General features: G+C 45.4%; 1 protein-coding gene across 1 annotated transcript; it reads right to left on the reverse strand.

Annotated features, from left to right (window-relative positions):
- Nucleotides 1-2,933: 2,933 nt before the first annotated feature.
- Nucleotides 2,934-4,132, reverse strand: ARL11 (ARF like GTPase 11). The gene has a single exon (XM_009942834.2). It carries the CDS (start codon nucleotides 4,125-4,127, stop codon nucleotides 3,522-3,524), a length of 606 nt encoding a protein of 201 aa, XP_009941136.2. The 5' UTR covers nucleotides 4,128-4,132; the 3' UTR covers nucleotides 2,934-3,521.
- Nucleotides 4,133-14,365: the final 10,233 nt, after the last annotated feature.

The following is a 14,365-nucleotide window of genomic DNA, read 5'->3' on the forward strand; positions in this document are numbered from 1 at the left end:
AACTAAATACTGACCAGGTCAGATAAAGACAGCTGATGCATCTGTAGGAAGCTACTTGTGAGTCTGGAGGTGAGATGCAAGTTATAACAAGGGTGGTGGGGGAAAAAAACTAACAGTGAAACTATTCCCAAGCAATACTTTTCCTTTATAAAGAGAGGCAAATAAATACTTGTTGCTGAAAATAAACAGGAAATAAAAAAGAAACAGCTTGCTGTTGGAAATGTCTCCTTTTGGCTTTGAGACAGGCAACATTAGGGATAGCAAGTTATTAAATTAGGAAAAATTTCTCTGCCGAAAGAGTGGTCAGACATTGGAATAGGCTGCTCAGGGAGATGGTGGAGTCACCGTCCCTGGAGATGTTTAAAAAAGGTGTAGCTGTGGCACTTCGAGATATGGTTTAGCAGGCATGGTGGTGTTGGGCGGATGGCTGGACTTGATGATCTTAGAGGTCTTTTCCAACCTATGATTCTATGATTCTAAGTGGATGGACTTAGCATCCAGAAAAGCTGCTGAAAAGGGACCTTGAGCAACCAGAGCAGGCTCTGGGGCCAATAACCCAAATGATACTTCAAATTTTTGAGGAACCTGAAACAAGAAAATGCCCTAAGGGTTTTTCTTTTGCCTGCTACTAGGAGAGAAGCTGGGTTATTTTAGAAATCAGTGCAGAGGCTGCGAGGTCTATCACACACCCAGGAAGATGTAAACTGTAAGTCTGAGGGTGTCTTCCTGGTTAGAGACCATAAGTGTGGTTGTTTAAGGGATTAATACAGCTCCAAGTGGCAGCAGCTGTCCTGCAAGAATTACCAAAAGAGGCAACAAACCTCCCTTCCTAGAGCTGGTTTCTTCCTGCAAATCTCCAAGCTTCTCCCTTTGAACTGGGCAGGAGTTTTGACACTGAAGCATTTAGGTGCCATTGGGTGAGCATCCTGTGAGCATTTGATTAGAACAGTGCAGGTCTCATTAGATTGACTTGTTTTACCACGCTTTCTAGCGCAGGAGAAAAGAGAAAATAATTAGAAGTAAACTCTTGTGTTGCTGTTTCAAACATTCTGACCCAGCATCATTTTGACAGTCTCTAACAATGGCATAAATGAGCTGAGTAATGTAACCAAGCATCTAGAAAAGCCTTATTCCAGAAAACAAGGATGGTAAATCACATGATGCCCCATGAGATGGGGTATTTTGCCAAATTACTGCTTCAGGGGAAGTGAGAACACTTTCAGTAACCAGGATGTTGCTTCACCAGTTTCAGGCATTCAGGGTTCTCACTGCCAAGAACAACCCCTTCTTTCCCACCTCCTACATCACTACTTCAATTTTCAGTTGGTGGTAACTACCAAAGGCTGGTAGTTACCTCTCTTTGCTGCCAGCAGAGTCTGTTTCTTCCCTTTAAGTGGCTTAAAAAACACTCACGGGAGAGTGGGAAGGCTTCAGTACCTTTTTTAACCACCAGCAGACAATCCTGTAGAGTCAAATGCACGACTCAAGAGCCAAATAAGAGTAAAATATCATCAGTACAACTCTTCAGTCTGTGTTGAGTTTAAATTATTGCTGATCTCCCACCCTAGTATACAATACACAGCTTTGTACCATGTGAGATGCAAGACTGAAACACCAGTGAACTCAATAAAGAGATTTTCTTTTGGCATGGCAATACAACACAGAGCCTTTTGCATTTTGCCTCTAGGACTGGTGTTCAAAACGGCTGGACGGGCCCCTGAGAAGACGTGCCTTTTTCACGTACTGGTGACCGGGTTGCATAGATAACCTGAGTTCGTTCACCTCTATTTAGATACCGACACGTGTGCTGTCTCACAAAAACTGCTTGGTCCACCTCTGACATTCAAATACTCAACACATGCATTGGAGATTTGTGTGTTTGAAGTAAGTGATGACCACCTACAACAAGCCAAAGGCAGATCAACCTGCTTGTGCTAATTCTAAAGATTTAAAGACGTGATTTTGTCCTCCTTACCATGCACACAGCTTTGTCATATAATTCATTATACGATTCAGTACTGTTTAAATATACTCATAACCATGACCACTTGGGTCAGATCAACACTGAAGTACTATTTTACAGCATATAACAGTTCTTATACATTAACGCAGCTAAAAAATGTGACTTTTTCCACTGGGAAGGATTTATTTTATTGAGAACTTCCTATAAATGTCATATTCTGTTTCTTCATGACTGTTTAAGCCTTGTTTTCCAGCTGCTGCCTTCTATGAAATGAGGCTAATAACAGCAGCAGTAACAGCTGGACAATAAATTTCTTAACAACTGTAAAATGCTCTGGTATGAACAGAAGAGGATTTCTCCTCAGTGTTTCTAGGTTGAGGAAGTTCTTCCTTGAAAGCAGCTGACTTCGGCTGCCTGAAAATTTTATGTTCTTCCTCTCCCTGTCCCCTGCTGCTACCATGAAATTTCTTAATTTTAACCCTGAAAAACAGAATTTTGAGTACAGGGAGCCCTCAGGCACACATTTTGTAGGTCTTTTCAATGGCAGGTTCAGCAGGATCCAACAAAGACCATCATTGCAACAAGGAACCCGGCCCCGTCATGAGCTGCCAGGGGCATTTTGACCGCCCTTTGGTTACCACCCTGCCAGTGCTTATAGATGCCCATGGTTACCAGTCACTGTCCTTAGAGTGGTCTCATCCAGTGTCCAAAAGTCTGAGAAAGAGGGCTTCATCTTGGCTGTTCAGGACACCATGAGGTTATTTAGAAGTTGACTGGCCATGCAGACGTGTTTCCAAACATCTAGAAGTCAGATCTGATTTCTTTACATTTAAATATAATCCAAGGAAAATGAGGTACCATTTTCACGAAATCAGTATTTGATAAGAAAAACAAATGGAAAAGAAAGACCTCAGACAAGAAATGCAGAAATTAATATATATGCATCCTTAAACTGCATTACGCCATCCAATCCTGACTCATGTCCATAGCTCAAAGTTTATACCCGTAGATGCTGCATTAAAACCAATTAGCCATCAGCTGTTTGAGGTCCTGTGCTTCCACTGCTCCACTCCAGCCATTCCCTTTTAGCAGCTGCTGCTTTTCCATCTGATGAATGTGTGATTTCAGCTGAGCGAGAAGCGGCACGGGGCACGTTCAAACAGCCTCCCCCGTGGGGATCACCCCATCAGGATAGCTGCATCAGGGCTGGGAGCTGTGGAAAGGAAATAACCCCCTCTGTCCCTTGTGCGCATCTCTGGTATGGTTTATATCGCTCCGGCAAAAAACATCCCTGCTGAAGCACTGGACACACACACCATAGATCAGCGGAGCCTGGCAACTGTAGGACAAGCTGTGGCTGGTGATGAGCGTCCAAGAGATGGAGCCACAAATGCTGGGGGTTTTGCTCGGAGGTCTTCCTGGTGGGCTTCAGTGGTGACCAGCCAGGTGTTTTTAGCCTGGCATGTGCTAGCAGCAGGTCTGCTCATTTTCAGGGGCACCTGGAGGCGGGGATGCTCTGTGGCAAACCTCCAGGCAGCGATGAGCAGGAAGGGTCTGCTCAGGTTTGCCCAGGGGCTTGCCTCCTCCCCACTGGCCCTGCGAGGGGCTGCTCTTGGGACGGGAAGCCATGCTCCAGACCCCGCAGTAGCTCTCCCAGGGCAGCCAGGGCTTCCTGCAGGCCCTGTCCGGTGTGGGCGCTGCACCCCTGGAGCACCCAGCGGTGCCCGGCCAGCCGCCCCTGCCGCAGCCTCTCCCGCAGCTCGTCGGGAGCCAGTGCTCCAGGCACCTCCTGCTTGTTGGCCAGGAGGAGGACGGGGATGCCGGCCATGCTGGGGTGGCTCAGCGCTTCCTCCAGTGCCGCTGCTGCTTCAGGCAGCCGGGCCACGTCTGCGCTGTCGAGCACGAAGATGAGGGTGTTGGTGTCCTCCAGGTAGTGAGGCCAGCTTGCCCGCAGGCTGCCTTGTCCGCCGACGTCCCAGAGGGTGAAGGATATGCGGCAGGGTGTTTGCAGAGATTCCACGTTGAAGCCCACTGTTGGGCAGGTCTCCACAGCCCGGCCGCTCTTCAGTTTGTACAGAAGGGTGGATTTGCCAGCGAAGTCAAGCCCCAGCATGACAACTCGAGCATCTCTTTTGTGCCGGCCTTTGGAGATCAGCTTCCCCATCAAGATGCTGTCGCAACCGCGGCAAAAAAATTGCAGCCAAAAAAAGAAAGCAAGCGTATTTCCTCGATAATGCCAGTTAATAACAGAGCGCTCGGTTCTGCCTCTGCAACACAGCACCTTAGGTTAGCTGAAGAAAGACGCAGGCAGCTTGCTTTTGCTTCTCTTCGTAGCTAAAATGAGGTGAGAGCTATTATTTATGAGGTGTGGAGCAGAGCCAGGGATTGCCGCTGGAAACAACAATTTCTATATCCCAGCTCCGCTGCCGCTAACTTCCATTTTCATTCATGACCTCAAGTGATCGGTGCAAAAGAGAGCCAACATTTTGCAGGAAGAGGTGGGGAGATGGTGGAGCAAGCTTCCTCCTCATCGCATACAGAAATAAATGAGCTTTTGTTCATTGGCTTCTCTAGGGGAAATCCACCCCCAGCAGGACAGTACAAGGAGGAACCCGGGTTTCAGACCAGAGTTACTCTGGGAATTTGCTGAATCACAGCTCAAGGGTGTGGATTTAAACATGAGCAACAAGACAACTGACAATTTCTCTGCCAGTCTTAAAGCAGAAGGTACAAAACCAAGCTCTCTAGCATCAGCTTTCACTACCTGTTACGCAGGTGGTAATGACATCGATTTTTAAAAATGCACACAAGCATAGTTTTTTACTGTCTCATTGAAATACGGCCGGTCAAAACACCTTCCCTGGGGTGAAAATCTATAAAATTCTTTACATCAAGGTATTTAATAAATTTTAACTTTTGTAAGTAAAACAAAGTCAGCCCTCTGTGGCTGAGAGGGTAAAAAAATCCCGGAAAAGAAGGGAAAAATGTTTAGCGAGACAGCACCACTTGAATTTTACATGCTCGAGGCAAAAATCTGCTGCTGAAAGAGAGCTGCTTGTGCAAGAGCAGCTGAGCCAGGCAGAGGCCCAGCAAAGCCAGTATTTACCTTCTTTATTGGTTGGGGTTTGCTCCTGAAAGGCTGCTCAGAGGCGTGCAGAACTGAAAGCAGCTATAAACCTCACCTCGCGGTGTTAACACAGAGCTGCTCTCCAGCCACCTTTATTTGAGGATGAAGAAGGAAATGTGATTCATCTGTGCTTCCCTGGGACCACAGGGGACTTCCATGTATCAGTGGGAGATGCGGTTTCCCCAGCGATGATCTCCGCATGATGCCTCCATGTCGCAAGGCACCATTGCTGGGGATGAAATTCAGCGCAGGACGTGGAAAGGACTGTCTGGTCAGTGACCAGGTCACTGGTGGCCAACCAGAGACATATTTCTTGCCCTGGGGGCAAGATGTGTCAGCTTTCCATCTTTTAAAGAAAGGAAGATGAATAAGAAACAAAACAAAACAAGGATTCCAGCCCAGATAGGGTCCTACAGACCACATTTTGCAAGATATTTCTGTGATACATGTCTCTCCCACAGTTAGCCCACAGGGCTGGTCGACACCAAGAGCCTCCAAGAGGTCTGTGCATCTTGTGGATATGGAAGATGGGTTGCTATGGTCAGGCTTTAGGTTAATTCAAAATCCAATGCTTATTTACAGCAGTTGTTGCAGAGTTAATCTAACAGCATAAATGCACCACCATGCATGTGATAAATCATGCAGTATATGTTCATGTGTGATCTCTTCTGAAACGGGCCTATAAATGGAAAAAGGGCAGGAAGCTCTCTAGAGGGGAATTAAAAAAGAGAACTACAATGTGCAGCGGATACCGATCCTTCAGGGAACTCTTTGCACACTCTGCAGCGCATGCTGCTGCCTGAAGGTTACCCATTCGTCCAAGTTCTTCATTTTTAAAAATAAATTAAATTGTTTCTGGCTTCTTAATCTTCTTGTTCCCCATTTTGGGAAAACCTTCCTCCCCATATTGCGTTGTACTGTAAGATCAATGTAGTTGGTATTTTTTGACGTACCAGTGGGTCGAGTCAATTGTCTTTTCATCTTTTCGTGTTTCTCCTGCCTTTGCTACTGCTCGTGTTCTCTGAGGCTTGACAGGAGGCTGTGGTACACATTTGTTTCATCTGACCAGACGTTCATAGCACTGAAATTTATTTTAAGTAAACGAAAACAAAGATACAGGAAGCAAGGGAGGAGATTCTACCACCCAATGAATAATTAGTATTTGAAATATGATGTAATGGAGTCTCTATTGCATCACTCTAACATGCCACAGAAATAGGCTGCTTCTGTAAAAATGTAAAGAAAAGAAAAAGAAGGAATAAAGCCAGAATAACGAATGCAACTAGGGTACAGTTTTATTGAAGATTGCTTTCAGGTTTTCTATGGCACAGAATAGAGTAATTCATGGCAAATAGAGACAACTCTATATTATTTTTTTTTTTTTACATTCTCATTCCCTGTGCATTGAACTGCAGCCTGCTTTCTTTCTTCCTGCTAATTATTCCAAATATGGGGTGCAAACTGTGCCTACAGAGCCTGTTCAACCCACAGCTATCTTATAAAAGCATAGTATTTCCAATAAATAATACATGGGAGCAATTTGAAGTCTGTTTAAGAAAGAATGAAAGAAAAGGAAGTAAAATCAGATGAGACGAGCTCTGAGTGAGTCTATTGCTGGAGCAGAAAGACCATACACTAAATAATTCACAAATTGTATTCAGAGACAAGGATAACCAGCTACATCTTAGGTAGGCAGAACAAATGTTCTTGCCTTGCGTTTCATATGTCCGAATTCACAGAAGCAAAGCCAGTGGTTGTTAGTTCCATTTATAATTTCACAGAATTTCAGTCAATTTAAGTTTGCTGTTTGTTAGGTATGCATTCCCCTGTTTCCTAGATATTAATCACAAAGAGCAATAGTCAGGACTAGTTCTATAGGAGAAAACCCCCTCTCCTCTCCATACCCTAAATATTCCAGTAACAGGAATTTTGTACCAATCACAATATTCACTGTCAAAGCATTTTGCCCTCGCTCCATTGGGCACACACAGGAGGAAGAAAGAGACTTTAACCTGGAAGAAGGTAGATTTAGATAGGACACAAGAAAGAAATTTTTTATAATGAGGGTGGTGAGACGCTGGCACAGGCTGCCCAGAGAAGCTGTGGCTGCCCCCTCCCTGGAAGTGTTCAAAGTCAGGTTGGATGGGGCTTTGAGCACTCTGGTCTAGTGGAAGGTGTCCCTGCCCATGGCAGGGGGGTTGGAACGAGATGATCTTTAAGGTCCCTTCTGACCCAAACCATTCTACGGTTCTGTGACCTGCGGTAGGACATGAGACACAGGCTTTGGAGAACAAGCCGATAGTTGATGGTTGCCTAGAGAGACCACACCATCTCAGGGTTAGACCACAATGCTCTTGGCATGGCTCTCAAGACAGTCTTCATGGCTGTGATGCCATACACTGAAACAGGGTGAGCTCTGAAGCAGGCAGGTCTAATTCTAACCAGTTCACTGGAAATCAGTGTCAATCATGTAGCAAAGGTGCAGCTGAGCCCATCAGAAACACTTCTGGAGAAGGCAGTGCCCCTTATTACATGTTACCAAACTACCAGAAGTATCCCAAAAGCAAGGCAGAAACTTCCAAGCAAACTGTGCATCGATCCTTCCTTTTTATTAGTGCAAAACTCTTCCCATTAGCAGTCTCACAGGCATTGTGCAGCCACTGCTGCTCTGTCTCTTCTGTTAGACACGCAGTGACCTTTGCATCAGATGTAATTAGAGGCATGTGAAAGCTTATTCCCCCATGCCACCGAAACCAAAGGATTATCTTTACTAAAACTATAAATAGTTTTTAATCATAAATAGTTTTTGATCCAAAACTGATTGGTTTTTTGCAGATAACATGGGTATAATATGGGTCATTTCTAAATGACCTCACAAATCTTACCCAAATAATTTTCACAATATCTGCATCAGTGTCAGAGTGCTGAGGGCACTGAGGGGCCTCACCAGCTGCCCTGGGGGTGCCTCTGCCATGTCCCCAGGCAGTGTCCCCAGCAGTGATGCTGTGGATCTCAGGAGACAGGTGCTTTGCCCCAAGAACACCCCCCCGACAGGCATGGCCCGGAGAGCATCTCCCTGCCTAGTGGTGGAAAGAGCTGGGGTAAGGGTTTGGTCCAGCATCAAATATTTGGTCCATGTCACCTCTTTGGAAGGGAGCTCCAGGGGACACAACCCTCAGCAGAGACAGGAATAGCAGGAGTAAATCCATTCCTTACAGTGAGCGTTCGTCCTAATGGCATCTGCTTGGAGCAACAAGTAGATCCCAGTCCAGTGAAGGCAGAGCGTACCTCCCCATGCAGATTTGCTTGTGTCTCTGAGGAAAGCCACCAAAGCTGCCATTCACCCTGCCCTGCCAGTGTTTCCTGCAAGATCTCCTCACTATATTATATGTGGAAGGACCACCAACGGAGGGGATGTTCAGATTAGAAACTGTCAAGAAAGCCTGCTGAGAGCTGAAGGAGGGCCTGGACACAGGTGGATGTGTTGAGCTGGAGAGCCCACCAGTCTACCTGCTGGCAGTCATCTTGAAGGGGACCTCTTCCCAGTTTGGGCTGCGAGAGCTCCTTGCAGAGCTGCAGGGGACTTCTGGGTTTGACCTAGCCAGGACTCCAAGCTAAAGCCACAACAAAGACAAATGAGATGGTTCAGGCTTAGGGAAGTTTGGCCTTTTTCTTTTCTGCATCCTGGCCCATTCTTCTTGTTCTGCCCCTGGTTTCTGGCGTGCCCATAAAAAACTCACCTCACACTCTTCCTCAGGACTCTCCTGCTAACAGACTGATGCTGGTTTGCTTGGCACGTGGCTGGGAAGCTGCCTGTCCCATCAGGGTCAACGGGTAGCTGTGAGAGCCAGCAGCTGAAGACAAGTTGCTTCCTCCTGAGATGGAGTCTCAGAGGCTTGAAACTGGCTTAGTGTACTCTGAAAGCTACACAATATGGCCATAAGCTTTGATGTGCCTCAGAAAAACCTGCCTGCGGTGATGTCTCTTGACAACATATGATTACTCAAACTTGTTGACCGACTCCCAAAATTTCAGTGACACGATTCACACAACAAAACATGCAGCAGATGTTGGGGACCTGCCCTTCAGGTGCCCATCAAGCACTCTGAGAGAGGTGCTGGTACCTCCAGGGCACTCCTGATGGGGTTGGAAATAGGACATTGTTCTCTCAGCCCAGTTCATTCCATGGTCTTTATTTTGGCCCTGCTTCTTGGCACAAACGTTTGATGAAGGAGAATGCTTTTTGGTAGCATAACTGGCAGTGGATATGCTATCGGCTTTGCACTTGCTTTATTACAGCTAACTCTGCTATGACTCTAGCTGGAGAGCACAAAAAGTCACCTGCTGCGCCCTTGCTGATGCCATGTCACCGTTTTCAAAGGACAAAGCTTGGTCCTTGTCTCTTCTTAGTCCGCTCCTGTCTGGTCTGCGATTACCCCTGTGTTGAAGGACGGCAGCCACTAGGACACAACACGCCCACAGGTGTGAGGTCCTGCTCCCTGTTCAACACAGTTGGATACCATGAAAGGGGCTGGATGTTTGTTTGCTTTTCATTTCAGAGCACCCTGCTATCAGTGAGATGGACAAACTGCAAAAGAAAAAATACAGCTTGTGGTGCCTACCAGCTGCCCAAAGGTGTTTGGCCAGGAGCACTGAACTGGTCACGGCTAAGCTCTGAGGAGAAGAGCTTACTTCTGAGCTCTGCCTTGTAGAACAACCACACAAATTTCCCCCCATGTCACAGGTTTGGATTTGAAAACTACAGGATGGGAAATCTCAGTCAAAGACCTTCCCTGCCTGTGGCTATGGACTCCAGCAGCCTCCTGCTTGTGATGAGTTCAGTGGCACAACAGAAGTTGAGCTCGTTCTGTGGTTGGGCTCAGTGTTCACAGCAGGCTGAATGGACACAATGAGCTGGTCCTCATACTTGGAAATGTCAAGAGTGAACAGGACAGGTCCAAATAAGAGTCTCCATCTGAAGTTCCATGAACAATATTCTTTTCATCGTCACTGACCAGCACTGCCTGAAATGGTGTCAACCATGACATGACGTTGATTTGTTTGTCCTCAGCCTTCCAGAAAAGACATGGTATATGCTCCAGGGTATCTGGGAAAGGTTTGATGCTTTTTTTGGTGTTATTTAGTGACAGTTTCCCTATTGTTAATTTCTGTATGCCTCACACAGCTGGAACAGAAAGTTGTTGAGAAGATGTCGGGGCCCTGAGGGCCTCAGCCCATCCCCTTTCTCAGGGAGGTGCCTGATGCCCAGGGCTGGGGCTGTCCCTGCATGCCCCCTGACCTGCCTGCTCTCTGGCTGGGGGCAGTGGGACGGGTCCTGGCTGCCAGACCCTGCCCTGACAGCGAGTTAAATGTGGAGGAATAAGGCACAGAGCAAAGACTTTTCCCTCATGTTCTCATGCCTTAGCTGGCATGTGTTGCAACACCTGATGAGGAAAGGAAAAGTACTTAACCTTGCTTTGATTTCTGTTTGAAATACTACATCTTTTGTATACAACTGTAGAATATTTTTCATAAATATTGTTACCCCAATTTATGATTTTCAAAGATGTTTAGAATTTTACCAGGATGCAGGTCCTCTCTGTAGACTCATCTACTCAAGTGCTACGTGAATTGTTTTGGTTTCTCCCACATAAATTGGCAATGCTCTGTACTCTCCTGTCTATACCACTGGAACTCTCATTCCAGGTCCTTCTTCGTACATCTTAAATTCACAGATCTCTTCCTCCTTGACTCTTAACATCTCAGGGGGCAATTCAAAATAGAGCTTCTTAGGCTTCCTTACCTATCTTAACATCATCTCTCCCTTTCCTACATATATCTGTTAGCTCTTCCTCTTATTATTGGTCTCTATCCCAGTTTAAGTCATGCATTTGTCTATGCTGCGTACTGAATACATGCTGTTTTCACTTTAGAAATCAGTCAAAAAGTAGCTCTGACTATCTTGAAATGCCTTAATCTCAATTCTTCGTTATTCTCAATGTTTCCAGTTGAAAGGAAAAAACAAAAAGAGCAAAAAATCAGTACACATACAAAAACAACAATGTTCTGTGTGCCAAAAAAAGCTCTTACTCCATCCTCTCATGTATTCTAGTATTCGCCCCTCCATCTGTTGAATGTAAAAGCTATGAAGCAAGTACTGTTTTTTTTTTACTATTCCTTCTGTTGCTGTCAAGAGGAAGCCCTGCAGAGGCTATCTAACAATGCTTAAGCACACTGCCTACTTGCACTATATATAATATAGGCAATATCTTATCCGAATCTGTTACTTCTACGGGAAGTAAAATTACAGCTTGTCGGTACGCTGACAGAGCTCAGCTCTCCAGATGTGGAAATGTGGGGAGACCTTACAGCAGCCTTCCAGTACCTAAAGGGGGCCTACAGGAAAGGTGGGGAAAATCTTTTTAGCAAGGCCTGTTGTGATAAGACAAAGAGTAAGGCTTTAAACTAAGGGAGGGTAGTTCTAGACTAGATATAAGGAAGACATATTTTACCATGGTGGTGAAACACTGGAACAGATTGCCCAGAGAGGTGGTAGATGCTCCATCCCTGGAAACATTCAAGGCCAGGTTGGATGGGGCTCTGAGCAACCTGGTCTAATTGCTCATTGCAGGGGGTTGGGCTAGATGACCTCTAAAGGTCCCTTCCAACCCAAAGCATTCTATGATTCTGTGATTAGACTGGCAGAAATTGTACTTTGCAATATACAAATCCAGGTCCCCTCAAGGGGTCTTCCCTCATTCCAGATCCACAGGAAGAAATGTGATTAAAATGACAATGGAAGCACGGACCTGAAAGCGCACTTTGTACAACTTGTCAAGTTCCAGAGCAACAGTGGAGTCTCACTCTCAGTCCTCCTCGGATTCAGGGGGTTTGGATGCAAAATTTTGTTTGATCGTTTATTCTTGTCTTAGCTTACATGTTTAGGACATTTTATAACAATAAAGGAAATGTATAGAAAATATACTGGAAATTAGCAACAAGAGTGAAAGCTACCAACGGATCTTAACTACCTTTCTCTCTGGTAAAATGGATGAAAGCAAAAACCTGTGAAAAATCAGAAATTGCATTTTAGCTGGCTGGCCACAGAGTGTCACTCTTATCCCACACATTTCTCAACGGAGAGTCTCTCTCCAGCGGAATCGGCTGCTGCCAAACCGCAGATGTCAGAGCTCCTGCTTTGATTAGGGGAGGACTCGGAGCCCTCAGGCCTTTGGCACCCCTTGGTGGCAGGATCACTTTGGAAGAGGTTTTGCTGAACAACAGCTGTACGTATATTTTGTGTACCTGTGCTTTCACATCCATAGAAAGCTGATGGTGAGGATGGTGGGACGGAGCTGAAATAAGATGCCGGCTATGTGCAGGTGACATGTCGCTCCAGATTGTTTTCGTATCGGATTTAGCTGGCATTGTATCCTAGGACTCTGCAGTTTAAATAAAAACAGTTAACTGACTGCTGGAAAAAATAAGGCTGAATGAGGAGAGAAACACTTTGAAGAATTTTCTTCTTTTAATATGTTTTAACAGGTCACTGACAGTTGCCCTCATGAATCTTCACTGTCTGTGGTCACTTATAGACCTGCAGATACAGAACAGACTTTTTAATCTACAACCGACAAGATTACAAATGCTGCTAAACTTGGATTTATCTGTGACTATGCACACCTTTGTGGTCTCCAGTTTTGACAATGTGTACTCAGGAGTGAAGCGGCTGATTCAGGTTGCATTAGGGTTCGGGGTGTAATTCCATGCCATGCTATTATCCATTTCAAATCTCAGATGTCCCCAGTTTGGTCACTTGAGAAAAGCACTTCATAGTCACCTGCTATGGCTATCAAAAGAGATGTAAACTGAGACTATCAGTGTAAGAGAGGGAGGGATTAACATCTGAGCTAACCCACCAAAGTCAGCAACGAGTTACATATGTTGTTTACTGTCTTAAGCAATAATTCCTTCTATTCTACAAAACCTGTCTCTCAATATCACTGCTTTGCCTGGTTGACCTATTTAATGCTTTCATAACATTTCCAGTCTGTTGTAACTTTTCCAAGACGGATATAAGTTTTCATATCCCTTTTCCTTCTAGAAAAAAAATGATGGGAGGAAGTTGCTTTTTGTTATTGTTGGCTTTTACACAAAGCCAAACTGAAAGAAAGAGAATAGAAACTAGTTATTTGCGAGGGTGTAAAATTACTTCTGCTCCATACAGAGCACTTTTTTAAATGTTTCAGCCGACTGTAAACCTTAGACACAGTATAAACTGCCTAAAACTACTGTGTAAGGATTTATTGCACCCAGTAAAAACTAATTAGTGTTAACTAATAACAAGAAACTTCAACCCACGTGAATAAGAAACCTGACTGGGGGGCTTGTGTTCCAGTACTGGTTAAAACAACTGTGTTTCTGTATATTACAGTTAAGCAGGTCTGTTCTACAGTACTAAATAGGATCAAAGTTCTGTTTACACAGCTCCACCTTCACACCATTTCCTAGCAATGTCAGGAAAGGCAGTTGTTCTTGACAGATGATTCCTCTGCAGAGCCACAAACACAAGCAGAAAGTAAGTGTTGTGTACGTTCCCTTTCCGGCTCTTTCAGGGCTTCCCACGGAGGCTCTGATGACTCTTTTCCACGTATCTTCTTATTTATGCCTTCTGTTTTTGTTGCTCCAGAATTTGCGCAGCCTATTCAGCAGTGCCTTCCTGATGCCAGCTAAAGTCACTCAACACCGCAGTAAGCAGGAACTTGGCAGGGAAAATCTCTTTTTACCCTGGACCTACTGCTGTGCTTTCCTCGCCTCATATTCCAGGGCAGAATTTCTTCAGCATCACTGATTCCTTCTCAGAGCAACCCATCCACGCTTGATTCCTCGGTACTGATATTTATTTTTCTTCCCCCCCTTTTTAAAAAAAATTTGTAATTTCTTCTTTAAATAGCTTTCTCCTAAACTGACCTCCCCCAAAGACTGATACTTCCAGTGGGCCTTACCCTACCGCTTTACGTTTCAGATCGACCACCGCAAACCCCAGCTGCCTTCTGACCCCGTGCAGAGCTTGGAATTTTCCGGCGAATTTTCAGAAAAGCGGAACCCATTTCCTGGTAACTCCGCGTAACAAAAGAGCTCTCTCGGGAGGGCTGGTCTCCGACCTTCCCTTTCCCGGATCCTCCCCCACGGCCGGGTCTCCTCCTTGATCTGCAGGGAGAGAGGCAGGCAGAGCTGCGGAGACGAGATTCTGTCAATGCGAAGTTTCCACGGGC

The sequence above is a fragment of the Opisthocomus hoazin genome, chromosome 1 (assembly GCF_030867145.1).
Source record: "Opisthocomus hoazin isolate bOpiHoa1 chromosome 1, bOpiHoa1.hap1, whole genome shotgun sequence".
NCBI classification, from domain to species: Eukaryota; Metazoa; Chordata; class Aves; order Opisthocomiformes; family Opisthocomidae; genus Opisthocomus; species Opisthocomus hoazin.

Excerpts from the sequence above, each read along its gene's own strand:
- ARL11 (XM_009942834.2), bottom strand. The coding sequence starts at position 4,127 with ATGGGGAAGCTGATCTCCAAAGGCCGGCACAAAAGAGATGCTCGAGTT.